At 42.8% G+C, this 23,214-nt stretch overlaps 1 protein-coding gene across 4 annotated transcripts in view; it reads left to right on the forward strand.

Annotated features, from left to right (window-relative positions):
• Positions 1–23,214, forward strand: part of LOC144829157 (leukocyte elastase inhibitor-like) — a 296,714-nt gene that overhangs the window by 17,940 nt on the left and 255,560 nt on the right. For all 4 annotated transcript variants that reach the window (XM_078688012.1, XM_078688013.1, XM_078688015.1 and 1 more), the window contains exon 3: positions 20,974–21,091. In XM_078688012.1, coding sequence (XP_078544138.1) covers positions 20,974–21,091 — 118 coding nt within the window. The remainder of the gene's footprint in view (positions 1–20,973; positions 21,092–23,214) is intronic.

Consider the following 23,214-nt stretch of genomic DNA (forward strand, 5'->3'; position numbering starts at 1 on the left):
TCCAACTGAGTCCTGTGAGGAGTGGTGCTCGTCTTCCAGACAAATTATTCCAGTCTGGTGAGGAAGAATCCGGAAACGATTCGGAAGTGGAAGGATTATTTAAACAGGCAACAAGTCCTTCGGATTTGAACATTAAGTGCCAGGAATATAGTGACGAGGGTGAGGTGTTGGACAATGTCGAAGATGGGACTGACTTGTTTCCTGTTGATACGTCCGAACCGGTGCCTTCAGAGCCTGTTACCCAGATACCTCTGTCCTTGGTGATGAACCTTCAGCACATGCTGGATGATTATAACCGCAGGTTTCCATCTTCTACTCCTGCTTCTCCAGCACCACTGCCTCCTCCGCAGCCTCAACCGCAACTTCCTCAGGCACCTACACCAGTTTCACCGGCTTCACCGGATGGTACTCGCCCTGACACTGGAGATGAGGATCCGGATCCTCACGACACAGATGACGACGACAATGACGCCGGCATGGATGAGTGGGACGATTATAGGGCTCAAACACCTTCCACTCCGCCCACCTCACCTCTACATTCGCCCCCAGTGGACATGGCACATTTCCACAATTTGATGATCCGGGCTACAAAACGGTTTCATCTCAAAGTCGAACAACAACAGCATGAAAGTGATTGCTTTCTATATGACTTTAAAGACATCTCACAGAGGCAATCCCACACTATACCAATCGTGGAATATATTTGGAAGGAAGGCCTTAAATTGATGGAACGTCCCAATTCTGTTCCTGCGGTCTTACCCAGATTGGACAGGAAATACAAAGCACCGGCGTCTTCTCCGGCCTGCTTAGTGTCTCAACCGAAGGCAGATTCGGTAATTACTCAGGCTGCGCAAAAAAGATCGCGCAATCCTGCTACGCCACTCACGTCTCCTCCTGATCAGGAAGGCCGCAAATTGGATTCCATAGGGAAGAAATTCACGACCATGGCGGCTACTACAGTGAGGGCGGCAAACACTCTGGCTATACTGGGCCGTTATGACCGCCAGATGTGGTCCGAGATTGCTGCATTGATTCCTCAGCTGCCTGAGGCTATCCGGACAGAAGCACAGGCGATTATTCACGAGGGAGAGTTGATTTCTTCCGAAATCATTGAGTGTGCACTCGATATTTCCTCCACGGGATTTCGACAATTGGCGGGGGCTGCAGTCTTGAGGCGTCAAGGCTGGCTGCGCTCTACCACTTTCCGTCCTGAAGTACAGGCAAGAGTCCTAGATTTGCCTTATAACGGAGAATTATTATTTGGAAAACATGTGGATGATGCCCTTGAGGCAATAAAAAAGGACACTGACACTGCGAAATCCCTGGCAAGCCTACAATACAAGAAACGGCCTTTTCGGGGTGCACGGGGTAGGGGCGGAGGCTCCTCTACTTTTCGTGGCTCCAATCAATATCGTTCATTCAACACCTACAACGATAACAGACAGCGGGGTGCCTATCAATCTCAAACTCGACAATCCACCTCCAGGCCTTACCAAAGGAAATCCACTTATAGAGGTGGATCAAACACCAAAAAGCAGTGACTGCCTCAGACCCTTCCTTTTGCCGACCGTACATCTTGGAGGTCGCATCTCGAAATACTTTTACAAATGGTCTACAATCACCTCCGACCAATGGGTCCTGGACGTTATATCCAAAGGACATACCCTGGAATTCACAAAATTTCCACCCAATCATCCACCTGCGGGGCCACCACCCCCTCATTTCAAGGACCTTCTGGCCCAGGTGAATTTAATGATCAAAAAAGGAGCCATCGAACTAGTGCCGCAAGGTCAACGCGGCAAGGGGTTCTATTCCCGCTTTTTCTTGGTCAAGAAGAAGTCGGGGGAATGGCGTCCAATATTGGATCTACGAGCTCTAAACAAATTTCTAATTTCAAAAACTTTTCAGATGTTAACCCTGATCCAAATTCTGAATTTTCTCAATCCAAGCGAGTTCTATTCCACAATCGACCTTCAGGACGCTTACTTCCATGTGCCAATCCACCCCAGACACAGGAAGTATCTCCGCTTCACGGTCGGACAGCTACACTTCCAATTCAAAGTCCTGCCATTCGGCCTCCGCTCGGCACCAAGGGTTTTTACCAAGATCTTGGCCCCCGTAGCTGCCTTCCTACGTCTCCAAGGTATCCAATTTTACCCATACCTGGACGACTGCCTCATCAAGGCAAACACTTTTCACCAGACGGAGCAGCACACTCAAGTTTGCGTCTCCCTTTTCCACGCCTTGGGGCTTTCAATCAATTGCCAGAAGTCACACTTTCAACCTTCGCAACGCAGAAATTTTCTCGGGGCCTTGCTAGATTCTCGGCAGGGAAAAGTGTACGTTTCCCGGGAAAGACAGGACCGCATGTTAATGATGGTGCGCTCCCTCCAATCAAAACTGTCCGTTTCTGTCCGAATGTTCAAATCATTCCTTGGCATGGCATCCTCGTGCATCCACCTCATTCCAAATTGCAGATTGCACATGAGGACTCTCCAGGAGGAACTGGACAGGCAGTGGAAACAGGTGTCAGGGTCCTTCGAGGACAAGGTCCTTTTAACACCTCGCATACAGAAAGCGCTGGAGTGGTGGGCTCACCCTCCACACATATCTGCAGGCCGTTCATTCCAGGACGAACCCCCAACTCTGACGCTTACAACAGACGCGTCTCTCGAAGGCTGGGGAGCGCATCTCGACGGCATGTCTGTGAAAGGGAAGTGGACAGCAATACAACGAACTTGGCACATCAATCGTCTGGAACTCTTGGCGATTTTCTTAGCCCTCAAATCTTTCCAGAGGTTAGTGCGGGGACACACTTTGCTGGTGAGGACGGACAACACCACCAGCATGCACTACCTCAACAAGCAGGGCGGCACGAGGTCTCTTCCACTTTCTCAACTAGCACAAGAAATATGGGATTGGGCGATCCAACGTCAAATTCATCTCACAGCCATTCATGTGCCAGGTGTGACCAATGTTCTGGCGGATTCACTCAGCCGAGCGTCATCAGACAATCACGAGTGGGAACTCAATCAGCCCACGATCGAGTACATCTTCCGGCGGTGGGGCCAGCCACGGATGGATCTTTTCGCGACTGCTGTCAACAAGAAATGCCCACGCTTTGCAAGTCGGCATCCCCACAGAGAGTCGAGCGGGAATGCATTTTCGATCGATTGGTCGAACGATTTCATCTATGCTTTCCCTCCACTTCCTCTGATCCCTCGTTTGTTACACAGGATGAGGTTCCAACCTTGTCGCATCATCCTGATCGCACCCAAGTGGCCGAGACGTCCATGGTTCACGGACCTGCTCCTCTTCTCGCAGTCCGATCCGTTGCCACTCCATCCTCTGCCGCACCTCCTCACGATGCAGCAGGGACAAATTTGTCATCCGGATCCAGCATACCTTCAACTCCATGCCTGGAACCTGAGTACAATGAATTTGCACGATTAACTATTGACAAGGACTGCAGGGAGGTATTAGCGCGGGCTCGCGCTCCCTCCACCATAAAAACGTACCAACTCAAGTGGAAACGTTTCTGTGTCTGGTGCCGCACCAAGGATTTGGACCCAATGACTGCAAAACCTGAACAAATTTTACCTTTCTTTTTATCCCTGGCAAAATCAGGTCTGTCCCACTCAACTCTTAAAGTGTTTCTGGCGGCGATTTCCCGTTTCCGCCATGATGGTTCCACATCTTTATGTTCTTCAAGGATCATTAAACAATTTTACAAGGGCCTTTTTAGGATGTTTCCACCTATCCGTCGCCCTCCGCCTGCCTGGCGTTTGAATTTGGTCTTGTCTCAACTACTTCTACCACCATTTGAACCTATTCACTCGGCAACTCTTAAATTTCTCACGTGGAAAGTTGCTCTTTTACTCGCCTTAACGTCCTCAAGACGTGTCAGTGACATCCAGGCGTTTACCATACAGCCTCCTTTCCTAAAATTCTCCAAAGAGGCTGTGACATTACGAACTAATCCTAAGTTCATCCCGAAGGTTCCCAGTGACTTTCATCTCAACGAACCTGTAATTCTGAAAACTTTCTTTCCTGCTCCGCAAACTCCAGCTGAGCGGTCATTGCATTCATTAGATTTGAAACGTTGTCTCAAATTCTACATTCAACGAACTGCACCTATCAGAAAATCTGATCAATTGTTTGTGGCATATGGTCCAACTTGCAAAGGACAACCTGTTACCAAGCAGACTATAACCAGGTGGATCTCCTCTACCATATCCTTCTGCCACCAACGGGCTGGAAAGCCCCTTTCTGCTCCTGTTCGAGCTCATTCAACTAGAGCAGTGTCTACTTCGGCTGCCCTTTTTGCGGGGGTACCCTTACGCCAGATCTGCAGAGCTGCTACTTGGTCGAGCAGCCATACTTTTACTAAGCACTACTGCCTGCAATCAACAGACGCCGCGGATGCGGCAGTGGGTCAAGCGGTGCTGCGGAATCTTTTCCAGTAAAGGTGAGCCTCTGTTGCTACCCGCCTCCAGTCATAAAGGTTTTGTTTTCTAGTAATAATGTTTTGGTATTTATTGCTTATTACCATATATATTTACCTTCTTTGCTTGATGTATTACCTTTATGACTTATGTGATCATTTACTGCTTTCTACTCTATTCAAGCATGTGAATCTATGAAAGACACCCCTAATACTGGAGAAGAACTATAGTTACTTACCTGTAAACTGTGGTTCTCCAGTATTGGTGTCTTTCATAGATTCACATGCGACCCTCCCATCCTCCCCTCAGAGGCTCTCTTCTCCTCAGGCACTTTTACTTACTCTGTGCTACGAAAATCTGAGGACTTGGGCTTCTGAGGAGAAGGTTCTAGAGGAGGCTACAGCCTGATTGGCTGGAATGTGATCCAACACATAATGACTCTGATATGCTACTAAAGTGAGTTCTCCCTTAGGCTTTTCAATGGGCCTATTGTGTTCTATGGTACTTTTGGAATTTACAATTTACTGCACTATATGTATGTATATTTTATTAGTTATATTTTTCATGTATACATGCATATATACTGCTATTTTATGTACCGTGGGACTCCCACTTCGACGACGGGGAATATTCAAGCATGTGAATCTATGAAAGACACCAATACTGGAGAACCACAGTTTACAGGTAAGTAACTATAGTTCTTCTCCCTGTAGAAAGGTGGAATGCTACCCCCGTCGCCAGAATTGGCGAAGGGGTAGTATTCCAAAGCGTATGACACCTTACACAACATGTTTTGATAAAGCCAAACCAAAGATAGCATTTAACCTTGAGGTTCATACTGCACTTAAGAGTATATGGTATGGCAATACCCTAGAACAGCTATAAGGACATGGTTCCGAAAGCTGCAGACAGGCTCAGCTCATGCTAGAGCACCATCTCACATAAAACCAAGCACTCTGCCTCCAGGATTGTTAAGGCCTGCCATAGGAGTGACTTATAGGTGCATATGTGTCCAGATTATAAGGTTAGACTTGGGTATACTATATCTAAGCAAGGGGTGATTACATGACCTTATCCCAGCTGAGTGATCTGCCAGTTGTGTCAGTTTGGAAGGCCAGCCAGGGGTGGTAAAAGATATGCTGCAGCCCCTGGTAGGCCTTGGATGCACCTATGCCCTGTGTACCTATAGTACTCTGTACAGGGGCTCATAAGGTGACCCAATCCCAATTGGTGATGAACCTAAAGTACATGGTTGTGAATTTAGAGAGAGAACAGCAGGGCTGTGGGTCTGATTAGCAGGCCCACAGCCACATTAAGTCAAAAACCAGTGAAGCAAAAAGCAAAAAATGGGGTGACCATAGGATAGCAGATCCTACTCTCCTACATCCTTCACATCTCCTCCCACCCACAAGTGATCGCCCATTCCCTCTTGCCCACTCTACCATGGTTTTAATACACAACTCTATGCACCACGTTACAAATATGTTTGTAACGCCTCAAATGCTCTAGACCATCCTTCCTAATATCCCACAGCACACCTGACACTTCCTTCATCGCTTGCGTGCAGCACCAAAACTTAGTGATCCAAGAAAAGAGCTCACTAGGGCATCTTTGCCTACTGTTTAAAGCAAAAATCTAGCTCTCTGAACACTGAAAACAATATTGCACAATGCTATCCTGTATAAAGTCACATTTAAGAAATACCCAGCACTGGCGATCACAGTGATCTAGAAGGAGAATCTAAAATTGCTGGAAAATCCTTTATACTTCAGTGTAGCCTCACCACCAACTGCACACAAAGTCTTGCTGATCTAAACCGCTCTACTCAAACCCCTTCTTTCCATTTTCCCTTAGCAAATGTCTTCACGTTCTTTCTCTCCAGCCTTCCTCCTTTCACCTTGGTGACCTAAGCCTATAGTTTGACACCCACACTTACAATCCGTCTGTTAATTCACATTGTAATGCAAAACATTTCACCTAAAACTGCATTGAATGTAAGAAACTTACCCGAGATTCCATGCTTGGCTCAATAGATTCACTCAGTACTGTTTGCTGTATCCATAGCTTTAGAAAATTGTAATGCAATCATGGTCTTCCTCTTTGCAAACATTCAGGTGTTTCCTTGGGTTCTCAGATCGCCTCATTTTATCTTGCTTATCTACATACCCCAGACCACTGCAGCAACCATGTACACATCCTTGCTCTGAATCAAGGAAATGGAAAGGAATACTAGGTTAAAAAAACAGAATATAGCTTTAGCTCTGCTATTCACCTTGAAACATGTGCATGCAGACCGTTTTGTATATTGAGGATTTACTGCCCATCTGAGGGCTTTCTAACTTCCTGTTTTGACCTAGTGGGTTTTTTGATTGTCTGAAAAGCCTGATCTCTCTCCCATAGACCACACTCTGGTACATATGTATGCTGTATTGGTGATGCTTACGTGGGGTAATTTGACCCATTTCATCAGCAAGCCTTTTACCCCACCACCATCCTCAAGCCTTGTACTGTTTAACTTCTCCTCCTAGGGCTTCTGGTCTTGGTGTCCGTGCAAAGAGTGGAAGGCTAAGGGGCTCTTCCTGTAGGGCATGGAAAATGGTTAGGGTCAGAAACTCTAATCCAGAATTGCCAGGCAGCTGAAGAGTGGTAATAATCCAGTCCACTCCATTCTATGCACTGCACCCAGTCCACACATGTCTTCATCCCACTACTGAATAATTACTAGATATTGCCACTCTATTATGTACACAAGACTCATTACCACTTGATGTCACACATTCTGTCCCTCATCACCCTAATATCACTCCCAACCAGTACATACTAATCTGTCCTCCAATGCTTTCCCAATTCACACACCATCTCATAGTTCTACTTGCAACACCTCACCTCTCCATTTCCCCTTGTCATCGTCCAACATATCAGATTACCTCTCCGCCTAACACCTCTATACGTGCTAACAACCCTACAAACCCCATAGTTGACTAGAGCCTCCCAGCCAGAATCTTCCTTCAGTTCTTACATTCCACACATCTACTGACCACTCACCGTAAGGATGAAAGCAGACCACCCTTCCCCTTATTACAAATATCACCCAAGATAATGCGTCCATCATTCAGTTCTGTCTTCTTTCCCTGCCCCTGTCCTCTCCTTTTAAAACCCCCCCAGGCCCCCAAGCACTCTTATAAGAAACACACAATTTACAATCTACTACTAACACACTTCCGCCAGTTCTCTGCACACTGTCTCTGCAATCAGTCCTCAACAATAAACCAACCTCTCCATCCTCACTCAACGTAAGTTGACCAACCCCAACATCTGCTTTCCATCTGTCATCACAACTACCATCCAGTCACCTACGCCTCCACAACTGCCTCCTACCCAACATCACCACTGGGTAAGCTACCCACTGTCACCCACATACCCAAAGATATAGCTAATCACTTTTTTCAAAATCTTATTAATCATATATTAAACCCACCCTCTTTTATACTTCTAACTAATCCTACTTCCCCTCTACCTTCGGCACATATCACAACATCTTGCACATCCACCGCAACAAAGAACAGTGAGGCTTAGGACATTACAACCTTTTACTACACCTTTCCACTCATAGTCTTCATCCTCACCGGACGAAAATCAGTTGTGTAACTCCGAAATAAAGGACTAACAGCCAGCTAAGCCTTCAAAGCTCTTAACGTTGACCCCACAGTCCCCTTCCACCACTAACGTGCACCACATCCAAATTCGGAAGATACAAAGGGAAACAGAAAGCAAATACCAGCCATATTACACAATATGTACTACCCCAAAAAGACTTTAATCCAACAATGGCATACACTACCTTCTCAAATCCATTCCAAACTAACTCCGTAAAAAAATATACACGAGAACAGGGTTTTCGTATACAGGAAGTGGTGCCGCTCAGCTAATTAACGTTGCGTTAGACATGAAACAATTAGGTACGGTACTAACAGGGAAGGGGAGACCCTAATAACCTTCTTAATTTGTGGAGGAAAATCCTACCACCTATAAAAGTAGCAACAGTCCCGTGCACACATACAACATAAAGTAAACAATGTAGAAGTGATTTGAAAACAATTGGAATAATATTCAACGTTGGTATCCTGGTATCTTTAATTAGTCATGACACAAAAACAGCCAGCCGACACGTATTTCGTCAGAGAAATAGTGGTCTCCGGTGATCATTCCAACCCGGTAGGGCGCAAGGCAAAATACAACAGTGAGTACTGTCAAGGGTGCATCTGAGTCACTGCAAATTGAGGCCACAGATGGCGTGAAAGTGATGACTGTGATAATTCCAAACCGGCATCAAGGTTGAAAGTTTCTAAGTGGAGTTGACGAATCGTAAAAGTAATCTTTAATGGAAATATAAAGGCTAATGCCGCCAGTACCAACATACAATGGGACAAATCCTCTCAACTGCATCAATGTCATCTACGAGTGCGCTCAAATCCGCGTCCTGTGAGCTCCTATTCAATCGCGGATTGAGTTGGAGCCGCCAGGACGTGTGCACTACATTGGATTCGGATTATTGAGAAGCACACACTCCTGTTTGGTCGTGAGTAGCACGGATTTGAGCGCACTCGTAGATGACATTGATGCAGTTGGGAGGATTTGTCCCATTGTATAGCAGTACTGGCGGCATTAGCCTTTATATTTCCATTGAGAAACTTTCAACGTTGATGCCGGTTTGGAATTATCACCGTTATCACGTTCACGCCATCTGTGGCCTCAATTTGCAGCTACTCGGATGCACCCTTGACAGTACTCACTTGGATTTTGACTTGCGCCCTACCGGGTTGTAATTATCACCGGCCCAGGGACGTGACTGGCCTTGGAACATACCAATAAGCCCTGAAGAGTCGAAGACCACTGTTTTTCTGAAGAAACACGTGTCGGCTGGCTGTTTTTGTGTCATGACTAATTAAAGAAACCAGGATAGCAACGTTGAATATTGTTCCAATTGTTTTCAAATCACTTCTACATTGTTTACTTTATATTGTATGTGTGCACCAGTGCTTAATTTGTGCCGGAGCTTTCCGGTGCTCAGCGCCTCTGTGTCTGGTGTGAGTAACACTAGAGCTGCGCTTTCGTCAGAATGTGTGTGCAGGCTTTGAGTTCCACTTCCTGTTATCTCATAGTCCTCATGGGAGCGTCTGCTGAGTCCACCCGGTAAATACAGCTTGGTTAAAACATCTACATACCATACTCAAAAACACCAACCCTAGTCTTGTTTGTGTGCAGATCACGGAGAAGCATCAGACCCAAGTCCTGGGCTAGTGTGTTCTGGTTGTGGGGGTGACGTACCCGGGTTGGAAGAGTTTCAGAGACACTGCGATGGTGGGATAGTTAGATGGCTGTGTATACAAGGGGGAAGGGTATCTTGTAGAAAAGGCAAATTCACCACTCTGGTAGAGTGGTAGGTCCAGCCACAGTGATCGCCCTCAAAAGTCAATGTGTTACAAAAATGTACTGGGCAGTTCCTAAAGGTAATGAGTGTACGGGTCGCACAAGTGTTTGGATGTGGTAGGGTCTCGATGGAGTCCTACAGTTTGGCATCCATTTTGTTGGATGTAATGTCCTCACACACCCTTTCAGGTGTCATGCTTCATCATTGGTAATGCTCGTCGTTGGGTCGGCGGTGCAATACTCAACGGGCAACACCTCAAAGAGGGACTCTTTGGCGGAGATCTTCTATCCAACAGCCGTTTGGGTGAAGTGCGGGTGTGGGGCCAGGTTGGTGTAGACGTATTGGTGAGTTTAAAATGAGGCTAGGGGTACCAGGATCAAGTTTATTCTGGGGGTCCCCTGCTTCAATTAAAAGAAAAGACTAGCCTGTACTCGATGGCTTGCTATGTTTCCTTCTTCGAGACTCGACTAGTAAGTGCAGAAAGTGGTCTACATGTTTCTCGCAGGTGTGCAATGACTAGCGATTCGTCGGGACCTATGTAAGAAGTTAATCTGTCTACATTAAATGATCTACTTAAGTATCAAATATTCATTTAAGACTATAAAATGATCAAAGATGGTGTACCTGTGTTGAGCTGTATCTTGCCTGAATTGGGAGACAAAGGGAGCAAATCACAACCGGTAAAGAAATCGCAAACAATCGTGAGTGACCTTGTACACACAGTGTTCCATGCTAGTGAGTGCCGCTAGCATGTGGGTAAAAACAATGGGTATAATCCTCAGTGAGCACGGTGGTTGGCATGCCCCTGTGGAAAATACAGATAAAAACAATAACAGCAGCTTTCTTGTAGATGTCCGGGAACACCTTATTCACCTATTGGTCAAGTGTGTATGCAACAACAGTACCCGGCGGGTAGTACATCGGGTAAACTACCTCTGTAGATAGGCTAGGTGTGACAAGAAAGTAACAGACATAATGGAACATACGCCTACTCATCCACCTTATGTAAAAAAGCAAGCCAGCAAGGAGATCGGCTGGGAAAGGTAAGTGAATTATTAGGCCATCATCACATAATCGGCGAGTTGACACATACAGGCATATAGGGAGGGCTAATGGGGTAATGTGAAGATTGGTATAATACTAGTGGAAAATGCCCCGTGTTTCTGAGCCTCACGTGTGTTGGTCTATATGAAAGAACCCGGCTATGTGACAGGCCAACAGTAAAACACTAGACCGCCTAGGGACTATGTAGCTAAGGCTGGGACCCTGTCATGTGGCCCTCTCGAATGTTAATGCCAGGTGACAAACTCCTATGCAGAGACTAGTGTGTGTCTGAGGATGTACAGAACTCAAGTCCGCAGCGCACGGAGTGCTGGTCATACCCTCTGACCCAACTGGGTGGGCAGGTCTATCTCCGTTGTGGCGTGTGCTTGCAAATGATAAATTTAGCTAAGCTATTTTGCCTCAAATCGCACGGTTGCTGCCCTGTGACCCTGATCAGCGTACCGGTTGTTGAAAAAGGTGCAGACAAATGAGCGTGTGGAGTCTCATCCGTGCCCCCTTTATGGGCACTGACCGCGATGAGGGGCTGGGTAACCCAGGTGGTCCTCTCTGACCTCAACACAGTCGCCCATTCATGGCACTTACAGGCTGGGGGGGTTACTCCATAACAGCAGAGGGCTCCTGCTCTATGACTGAGCCATGTCCCCTGTCCTGCTTACTCCACAACTCTAATTCTGGGAAGGGCCCTGAGCGTCAGACTACTACATCAGCCGGGGCGTGGACCACAATGCATTGCCCCCGTTTTATCACTTAGTGCCATATTTAATCCTTGGGACCCCAACAACGTAGCGGCAGTTCTGATAAGGTTACTCTGATGAAGGGAATTAACCCACCGGGTAGGTTACCACGCTGCCCTCACCAGTTATATTTTCCTGCACCACTCAATCATGGCCACTGGCAACATGGGATTTTACACGTGACCCCTGGGCACGGCTATTTTTGTTTTAATCACCACACACACACGAGTAGCCAATCAACACGCTGTTACACGGGTCACATACCTACATCAAGAGGGCACTAAACTGACTAATACGATGTGTAAGGGAGCGCTTTTCACACCTTTATAAGATGGCCGCCAGCGCTACCAAACTTTTCCATGTGACCAGCAACGCGGCTTAGTCAGCGACACTCCCACCCCTCCCAACAGTCAGGTGACGCTCCATTCTAAATAAAATACATGGCCGCCGGGCAGCGGATCACCACCCGGACCCGGCGGAGAGGGGTAGGTCGTACCATAAGGACACGGGCTATCAGAAGTAAGTAACCGCACGCTCAGTACTGCGGGCTTTTCTTTAGTTGGCGTACATGAGATAGAGGGGGTTGGATTAGGCGGGCCCACTTCTGTACCGATACCTTTCCCCCCGTGTCCTCCGATACTTGGGTTTTAGCTCCTCTGTGTTTTCCTTTTCCACCCCTTTGCCCAGACACCATTATGATTTTGCGCATTGCGCTTAGGGAACGCTCCAGAATAAACTTGATCCTCGTACCCCTTGCCTCATTTTAAACTCACCAATACGTCTACACCAACCTGGCCTCACACCCGCACTTCACCCAAACGGCTGTTGGATAGAAGATCTCCGCCAAAGAGCCCCTCTTTGAGGTGTTGCCCGTTGGGTATTGCACCGCTGACCCAACGAGGAGCATTACCAATGATGAAGTATGACACCTGAAAGGGTGTTTGAGGACATTAGATCCAACAAAATGGATGCCCAACTGTAGGACTCCATCGAGACCCTACCACATACAAACACTTGTGTGACCCGTACACTCTTTACCTTTAGGAACAGCCCAGTACTTTTTTGTAACACATAGTTAGATGGCTCTCACTGTGCTCATTCATTGGCTCAAGGTGATGTACTCTCCGTTTCCGACAAAGTAGGCTGCACCTGCACGCACCAAAAATAAATAACTTTCCGGCATTTAGGCACGTTTGTTTTAATCTTCTGTGCTGAGGGCCCAGCCTACGCTTCCGATTTATTGCCTTGTAAAATCGGACGATGGTTGCCAGAGGGCAGGCTGCGCTTGACTTCAGTCTCATAGTGCACGTGCTGCGCTACACTCAGTCGAGGTCAGTTTTTTTTTTTTTAGTAAAAGAACATGTTAAAGCAGATTGCATCCTGCTCGTACGAAGCCTGCCAAAATCTTTGACTACACGAAATGATAATTCTGTCTGGCATGGTTCTGTAATAGTGCAGTGACAAACTGAAGAGTTTGGAGGAGGTAGGGGCAAAAAACTAGAATTCTCACCTAAATACTCTGCAGGTTTTCCCATTTGCTTTTTTTTTACTTTAGCATCTTTGCAAATTTCTAGCTCCACTTGCGTAGGTACAGTGTGCAGGTTATTGCTTGACTTGTTCGGAATAAATTGTATGACCCTTGGAATTTAAAAGACATCATAAGTAGATCATCTTAAATTTTAGATAAGGGGGAAACATCAATGCAAAACCTGCAGAGAAACAATGTGATTAGGAAACATCACCAACATTAAATTACTATTAAGAAGCTGGATATATGTGTGTGTATGTATGTATATATATATATATATATATATATATATATATATATATAGATATATATTTCATTGAAAAAACCATAGGTTTCAGGCCTTATATAGTTAGGAATTAGTATTTTAAAAAAAACTTTGAAATTCACTGAAAAAAACATAGGTTTCAGGAGTTATATAGTTAGGAATTCGTTTTTAAAAAACCTTTTGAAATTCACTCAAACTATAAGTTTTAGTGGTGTTATAGTTAGCTGGACATTTTACTCATACAAAACCAATGAAATTGCTCCTATATAGTTAGTTGTACTAACTATATTTCGCGCACCCGCAATCCACTGCTGATGATGTCACATATTAGATCATTCATGACATGGTCAGTGACATCACTGATGACATCACTGATGACATCTTCCAGTGAATGTGGTTTGCTTCGTTATTTAAATATGCATTATATATATAGCAATTTACATTGGAGAATGAGTGGATATATATAAATAAATATTTGGATGGAGGATTTAGTAGCAGTGTAATTGACTGTTTACTTGACCAATTTATAATGTCTCACTAAATATAGTGGATAGTGACTAAACTGTGTGAATATCTGTATCACTTTGTCAGTTGTTGTGTAAAGTGATTCTACAGTTGGTTACTAGCTATGTGAAAGTCTATATTAGTTATTGATTAGTTAACTGAGTATTTGTATGGGAGTGTGAACGTGTGTGTGGTTCGGTGGGGGGTGTGTGACTGTCCAAAGATGTGTGAATAGTTGATTCAGTAGATTTATGAAGTTAAAACTACATGTTCTAACACTTTGGGTGAGGGAATCTCTTTATGGGTGTGGTGATGAGCAAATATATTTCTCAAAGGTACAGGTCCAACAAACGAAAAAAATAAAAGGCAGTGTATGTGTCAGTTGTTCTATATAAATAAGTATACATAAAACACAATGATTGTGTGAGTGACTGTATGGATAACTGTATACTTGTAATAATGATTTTATAATTCACTAAGTATGACTTACTATCTAAATGAATAGAAGAAGTGGTGTTTGTATAAGTGTTTTGCTAAGTAAATATGTAAGTATGATCCATTGCTTGCATAAGTGAGTAGGATGACTTCATATGTGAATAGGATGCGTGCTGTTGTTTAATGTCGATATAGATGTATAAGTATTTTTGGTAATGTTCTATTGTTCATTGACAGCATGTATGAGTGAATCCATAGGTAAGTGATTAGATGTGTGTATACATCTATGAATCACTGAGTGAATTTTTAGATACTTGTATTGCTGTGACAATGGATTTAAATATGATACTCTGTATTTTACAAACAGTGATGAAAAATTGTAATAGTGTATGAAAAGGTGTATGTGATTGTCACGTGGATGATGTCATCAGTGATGTCATTTGAGATGTCATCAGTGATGTCACTGACCATGTCATGAATGATCTAATATGTGACATCATCAGCAGTGGATTGCGGGTGCGCGAAATATAGTTAGCACAACTAACTATATAGGAGCAATTTCAATGGTTTTGTATGAGTAAAATGTCCAGCTAACTATAACACCACTAAAACTTATAGTTTTTTGAGTGAATTTCAAGGGTTTTTTAAAAACTAATTCCTAACTATATAACTCCTGAAACCTATGTTTTTTTCAGTGAATTTCAAAGGTTTTTTTAAATGCTAATTCCTAACTATATAAGGCCTGAAACCTATGGTTTTTTCAGTGAATTTCAAAGGTTTTTTAAATGCTAATTCCTAACTATATAAGGCCTGAAACCTATGGTTTTTTCAGTGAATTTCAAAGGTTTTTTAAATGCTAATTCCTAACTATATAAGGCCTGAAACCTATGGTTTTTTCAGTGCTTTTTTTTAAAAATTGCTTGGTTAACTGGCTTAATAAGTGTATCTTAGTGAACACATATATTAGCGAGTAATGTTTAAATATTTAAATATATGCATGAGCGATGTAATATGTGATGTCATCAGCAGTGCATTGCAGAAGTGCAAGTTATAGTGAGTCCAACTAACTATAACGTGGGAATTTCAATGGTTTTATGCGAGTAAAATGTCCAGCTAACTATAACTGGTGTGAAACCTATGGTTTTTTCAGTGGATTTCAAAGGTTTTTTAAATGCTAATTCCTAACTATAACTGCTGTGTAACCTATGGTTTTTTCAGTGAATATATATATATATATATATATATATATATATATATATATATATATATATATATATATATATATATATATATATATATATATATAAAATTTCTATGGCAAAATGAAACCCCTCATTTTGTTCCTTTTCCAATGAAATGTATTAAGTGTTACCACTTTATTCCAATCAAGATGACTTCAGGTGTGCCATACTTTTGTCATAAGTAAGACTGTTAGCGCTCTAGTTGTTCTTTAGAACACTCTGGGACATTCTGTCATTGGGCTATAGTTGGGCTACATCTGGCTGATATTTGGACTACATTTGTTTTTTTTTGTCTCTGGTGGCCATCTTTGGGCTACATTGGGCTACATTTGGGCTCTAACATATATATAGCCCAATATATATTTTTTCAAAGTACATTTTTGTAAAAACCACTGGAGCACATATCTTGAGACATAGCAAAGGCACATCGGGCTACCAGTCCCTACAATTTTGCCAAGTTTGGTGGAAAATCATTCAGCCGTTCGGGCTAAAAGTGAGTCCAACCGCCCTATGGAAATGAACATGGGGAAAACACGTTTTGGGACCCCCCTTTTATCTCGGCCCCCGCTTGACTAATCCCCCCCCAAACTTCCAGGGAAAGAGCGGAGCGCCGCGAGGCAAAGTTAAGGAAAATTTCAGGAAGATTCCTCAACCGGCGCCAAAGTTATTCCCAATAGAATGTTGCGATTTCCCTATGGAAAACAATCCTAACCATATATACCTACTGGCGGTAATACAAACACATATATATATATATATATATATATATATATATATATATATATATATATATATATATATATATATATATATATATATATATATATATATATATATATATATATATATATATATATATATATATATATATATATATATATACTCTAACAAAGGGATTTTTCTATGTAATGATTTAGAAAACCAAGCAAGCATGAAACCATTTTTAGAGAAGTCACCCGTACTGACTGCATACTTATCACTGCTGGAATATTGTACTAAGCAGTGTTCCTGGTCAGAGACACATGCTGGACTCAGCCCAGTCACTTGGGTACTAAATCACCCCAAAAATGGCAGCTGCAAAACGTTGAATTACAGAATCATTTTTCAACATCCTTATTTACAGATCTTAATTTTAGGATTTTTCACACCCTAATCCTACGAATGACTAGGAAAAAATCCGCCATATGGGTGGATTTTCCTCTGTTGCTTTGCATTGGAGTGGAAATAAGAGTGTTTTCACAAAAACTGGACTGTCATTTTGGAATGGGTAAATAACGGCAAAGCTAAAATGTTTTCCATTTTCTGCGATCATTTCTAATTTATGTATTTACGGATATAAAAAGAATGCTGACATAGTTTGCAAATTGGGTTTGGAAACGAATCATTTCCCTTCCTATTTTCGGAATGTATAAAGGTGGAGAGAAAGAGAGATTGGCGTTTTCAATAAAAGGTTATTATTGAACAGTCTTCTTTCTCAAGCAGTAGAAATGAACTGCTGCAATCGGAATACGTGCTGCAAAGTACAAAGCATACAATACATAGATAATTATAAAATAATACTGTAAAAGCATTATATGGTTTCTAAGCCATAAAATACCTACAATGCATAAAATACATACAGTGATAAATAATGACTAAAAGTACTCAACTGGTGCTTCTAAAATACGCCTATCCCGGTGTACCTAACCTAAAATGATGTTTGATTTGGTTTCTTATTTGCCTGTCAGGCCTGTGTATATTACTTGTGTACCTTGGCAGGTTAGAAGGCATGTGTTAGTGAAATGAAAATCCAGAATCTAGGTGGAGATCAGCTGTAGTAAGATGCCACTTTTATTAAATATTTAGGGATTTAATATTGTTTGCGATTTCTTAAGGTTTATTAATATATTGTCCCTCTTGGTTGGCATACATTTTCTTTTTATGTGTTACTCTAGCGTCTCATTTTCTACTTCATAGATTCAGTAAGTTACATTAGTCGTCATTTCCATTAGTACATGGTATTGTTTCTCTGTCAAAAAGATGCTGTTGTCGAACATTTTTGTTGATGGCTAGGGGACTTTAAAATATTCGCTCACACTTACAAAGATCGCTCTCATGATTATAATGGAATTGTAGATTCCAGGCAGCTACCTTTCAAAGAACCTAAGGTGAGACATAGACACCGTACCATTGACTGGGAGCAACTGGAACCTCCATTTAAAGTGAATTGAATACAAACTTTAATGTAGCGAAACATGTAGTGGCAGATTCAATAAAGCATTTATGAGTGGGGAAGTAGTACTACGGGGGATTCTTTCACATGTCTTTGTGAATCAGCCCTGACCTTTGCAATCTCAATTGGTAAAAGAGCAAATAGAGCACTGCTCTTTGTGCCAACTGTATAAATATTCCTTGAATATTCCCATTTTAGATGTTCTTGTACGCATGTAAGACTACATTAAAAAGTACCGCTTGAATTGTTCCGAAAATCCATTTGTGCTGAGGTCCTGTAATGTTGAGTGATATTAAGTGAATGAAATCCAGACCATAACACTTTTTTGGTAACACAATCTACTGAACTAAGATGGGGCAAACCCTGCTTCCCCTTGTGCAGAGCCTGTGGGTCAACCCAGAGGCGTGGCCTGGGTAATGAGCAGTCTTCTCCTCTGTGGTCACTCTAAATTGGTTCTGGGCGTAGCTTTTCTCCCACGGGGTTTAGCGCAAGCTTGATGAGGGGAACAAAAGCCGGGGCTTTCCAGGTGTCATCTAGCATTTCAAATATGAAGAGATGACCAGGTATATATATATATATATATATATATATATATATATATATATATATATATATATATATATATATATATATATATATATATATATATATATATATATATATATATATATATATATAGGCGCACAACAAGAATATGGCATTCAGTAACAAAATCACGATAGTAAAATATGCTTCAAAGCAAAGAAAGGAAGGTCACCCCTCTTCCCTACAAGCCCAGAATAGCAATTCCAGGTATACAATTCAAAACAGTTCCTTGCTGAGCAATACAATAAATTCTATAAATTCAATCCAATTGTTTGTATGTATCCCCAGAGTTTTCCAATCCCACGATAAATTCCATATAAGAGTCACTTCAATTGTAACACCAAGGTATGTTGTTGTTTACAGCATCTGTCCAATTTTATTTCATTCTTTCTTCCATCAGTAGTCAAAATTGGTCAAAAACTGGCAGCCAACACGTGTTTCGTCAGGCATTAGTATCATGCCTTTCGACTTCTTCAGGGCAGTTCAAGTACTTCTCAGATCATATAACTTCCAATAATATAACCAAAAATCGGGCTTCTAACAAAACAAAATCATCACGTATGTAAATCTCCACTTATTTAATATCCACGGTTATATCTCAATATCCCAAAGTAATCGCGCCACGTAACTCCTATTTTTAATGCCGAAGAATCCAAAATATCCTTGTCTTACATTCAAGGGCTGCCAAATATCCAGGCAGGCCAGGTGCCGACTTTGACACCAGAGAGACCGTACACGCTCTCCACGATTGCGAGTGGCAGATGTACACGTACCTGTGCCTGCCTGGATATTTGGCAGCCCTTGAACGTAAGACAAGGATATTTTGGATTCTTCGGCATTAAAAATAGGAGTTACGTGGCGCGATTACTTTGGGATATTGAGATATAACCGTGGATATTAAATAAGTGGAGATTTACATACGTGGTGATGATTTTGTTTTGTTAGAAGCCCGATTTTGGTTATATTATTGGAAGTTATATGATCTGAGAAGTACTTGAACTGCCCTGAAGAAGTCGAAAGGCATGATACTAATGCCTGACGAAACACGTGTTGGCTGCCAGTTTTTGACCAATTTTGACTACTGATGGAAGAAAGAATGAAATAAAATTGGACAGATGCTGTAAACAACAACATACCTTGGTGTTACAATTGAAGTGACTCTTCTTATATGGAATTTATCGTGGGATTGGAAAACTCTGGGGATACATACAAACAATTGGACTGAATTTATGGAATTTATTGTATTGCTCAGCAAGGAACTGTTTTGAGTCATCTAGCATTTGCTTGTGACAGGACTGGACCCTTTGAAGTTAATTAAGTTCCTGGCGCCCCACCCCAAGTGGTCTTTCTACCAGGTGAAGAAATACATTCCCACTTCCAGGCATTGGATCTGTTTTGGGGGCAGTTATCACATGTATTTCACACCTACTTCCGACCAGGGACAAAATCATTATGTGTCTAGTCAATGGGAGAACAAGCAAATCTCAAATGTCACATGCTATGGGGTGACATTAAATAAAGTTTTCCTACCTGTTTAAAGGGTGATTTTGACAAAGTTCCAAGGTGCTGCCATCAGGCAGCCCAGGGTAGGAATGAAGCTATGCATTTATTGCCACTATAGTGGATGGCACAATAGGTGCTGCAGTTCACAAGTCACATTTAACTTTCCATGTCATGGGTGTAATACTGCACATACTGTGCTTTCTATGAAAGTTAAATGTGGAATTCTTGTTTGAAGAAACATTCGGAGGTGAAGAACTCTTCTGCTTCCTCGATCGGATTCCCAAACATTGTCTCCATATCTCTCTTGAACTCTTACTCCAGTCTATTTAGAGGTGGCAGTCTGTTCTTCTTAAAATGGATGGGTCGTGCAGCCAGGGGGACACTGTTTCCCTTTCCAGACGTTGTTAGTTGACACACTTAACAGCTAATAAGATGACTTATGTCCCCTTACAGTAACTCCTCTTTTATTGACTTCAAGGCAAGCTGTTTGTCTGTACCACATAGCAGGTCACAATTAGTACCATACCCTACTTACTGGTGACAGTGCAGTTATAGTTGTGCCAGATCTGTAGGTCTAGCCCTGCTCTGCAGCACCATGTTCTTCTAGCTGTTTTCTCCCTTCACTCGCACGCTAGTGTATTTTACACTGAAATCTCCACCGAATCTCTCATGACTACTCTTCCACCTCCTGATAGTTGTCGCTTCAGTCTTTTGCTGCTTCTCACCTTCGGTTTTACTATTGCTTCCTCAGTATTTTACCTCCCTACCTTCACGTTTCTGCCCTTGAAAAGAAGCATGCACACTTTCCAACTTAAAGCCTCTTCTAGTCACCTTACTGACTCCCTATCTGGTACAGTCTGTCCACTCTGCAGGCTTCTCTCATGAGAGGTTTGCATCTTTGGTCATTTCTGCACATACCTCAATGTTGCTATTTTCGACCGAGGCTACTATGTCCCATATTTATGCTGAACTTTTGACTGATGTCTTAGTAACCCCTCACTTTGACCTCTTACTCCTTTTTTCAGGGGTTCCTGGATTCTTGCAATAAATACTACCTGTCGGAGCTAGAGCAAGTTGACTTCCAACAGGAATATGAAGGAGCCAGAGGACGAATTAATAACTGGGTAGAAGAAAAAACTGATGGTGAGCACCTCCTTATCACCCACATAATATCTTCAGAATTGGTGCATGCTGTGATTACTTCACTGAAGGTCTGCAGAACCTGTTTTGAGCTGAAGTCCATAATAATCAGTTCTTTCAAATGAAGTTACATTTCACAAACGGGATTTATTTATGGGTTTTTCTTTTTAAATCAAGCTGCACACGTTTAATGTGGTACAAGTTAAGGAACTGGAAATGGGGTGTGCTATCTTTTACTTGCAATGAGTTCCCTAAAAATTCTAGCTGAGCGATATATCTCCTATTCCTCTTTACCATTTACGATCTCGATTTCTCAGTTTCATTTTTGCCTAGATGGCCAGTGGTCTCCAAAGCTGGAAACCTGTAACCCTATTGATGCACTTACAAGCGTCTTTAATCTTTCAGGAGGGGGCATTCTCTAGTCTGCCTAAAACCGCTTCTACCAACCCTCGCACTTGAATCCATTTCCATATATCTGGTAGAAACGTGAACATTGGTGATGCCATTTTGAGGGACAGACCCCACTTCTGTGCTCAGACTGATGGGTCTGTACTAACCGTTCAAGAATCGTATATTTACAGAGACATCCTTTTTTTCCTTTTATCTGGAACATTTCAGGTACATGGTGCAACCTGCTGTTTATTCTAGTTTTCCAGAGCTGCTTAGCTATGCATTGGAGTGGAGTCTGCTTTGCAACAGACTTGAAGTGCAGACTCAACGGTGAAAATGAAGAAGTGTGGACACTATTAAAATGTATTAATGTTTTTGCAAGGATAATATATGATCCACTTTATTTGCACCATATACCCAAACTAGTGAAAAACTCTTAACCATAATTGTTCTGTTATTAATAATGTAGCCTGTCAGTCCGTCACTCAGACAAACTCTAGTTGAATTTTCTCATTGGAAAACAATGGGGCCATAAACGTAAATGTCCATTAGCTTACAACCAAATGTTAGTTGATTCGCACAAGCTATGTTCACTTGCAAGTATCTTCTCAGAGAATGCAACTCACCGGTTGGTGAACACAGTCACCAACACAGCTAGCACTTGGCGTTAATTTCAAATGTAATCAGATTAGATATGAATCCTAGGACAAACTGTCATGTTGTGAATATCCATGCCTCACTTTTGTCTTATCTCTTTTTTCCATGCTCAATTAATATCCATTTGGCACTTAACTTATTGTTGATAGGAAGCTTGTAACTTGAAAACACATGTTCATGGCATGTAGAGCTGTAGATATGCATGCTCTGAATGCCCATGCCATCTAGTTTTTGGATCGAACGTGTATAACTTGTTTCTCTTCGAAGAAATCTTTTGAGTCATGCAGTATAGTGATTCTTCCTGAGACTGGTAATGTGCATGGGTAGTACTTCCAAATGAGGTCGCACACTGCTCGTATCATCAGCGTGTGACGCCAGAGCATGATGGTCGATGTAGTAGGTATCAGCGGGTGCGCTTCTACCAAAGTCTTGAGGGTGTTCACTGATGTGCTTGCCATCCCTGGACACGTGTTTCGCGGTCATTACAGCTCGTCAGCAGGGATTAGGCGTGTGCACCGGGTTGATGCGTGGGCAGCCGAAAATATTCGTAGGTCCAGATACCATTTATGGCGCGCAGGTGCGTAATCTCAAGGTCGTCACCTCCACCGGCTCAAGGGAGCCTGTATAAATAGTATTTCCAAATGAGGTCACACACTGCTCGTCCCATCCGCGTGTGACCCTGGAGCATGATGGTCGATGTAGTAGGTATCAGCGGGTGCGCTTCTACCCAAGTCTTGAGTCTTGAGGGTGTTCACTGATGTGCTTGCCATCCCTGGACACGTGTTTCATGGTTATTACCGCTCGCCAGCAGGGATTAGGCGTGTGCACGGGGTTGCTGAGTGGGCTGCCAAAAATATTCATAGGTCCAGATACACGCCTAATCCCTGCTGACGAGCGGTAATGACCACGAAACACGTGTCCAGGGATGGCAAGCACATCGGTGAACACCCTCAAGACTCAAGACTCTGGTAGAAGCGCACCCGCTGATACCTACTACATCGACCATCATGCTCCGGGGTCACACGCTGATGGGACGAGCAGTGTGCGACCTCATTCGGAACTACTATTTATACAGGCTC

This window comes from Lissotriton helveticus, chromosome 4_1 (genome assembly GCF_964261635.1).
Source record: "Lissotriton helveticus chromosome 4_1, aLisHel1.1, whole genome shotgun sequence".
NCBI lineage: Eukaryota > Metazoa > Chordata > Amphibia > Caudata > Salamandridae > Lissotriton > Lissotriton helveticus.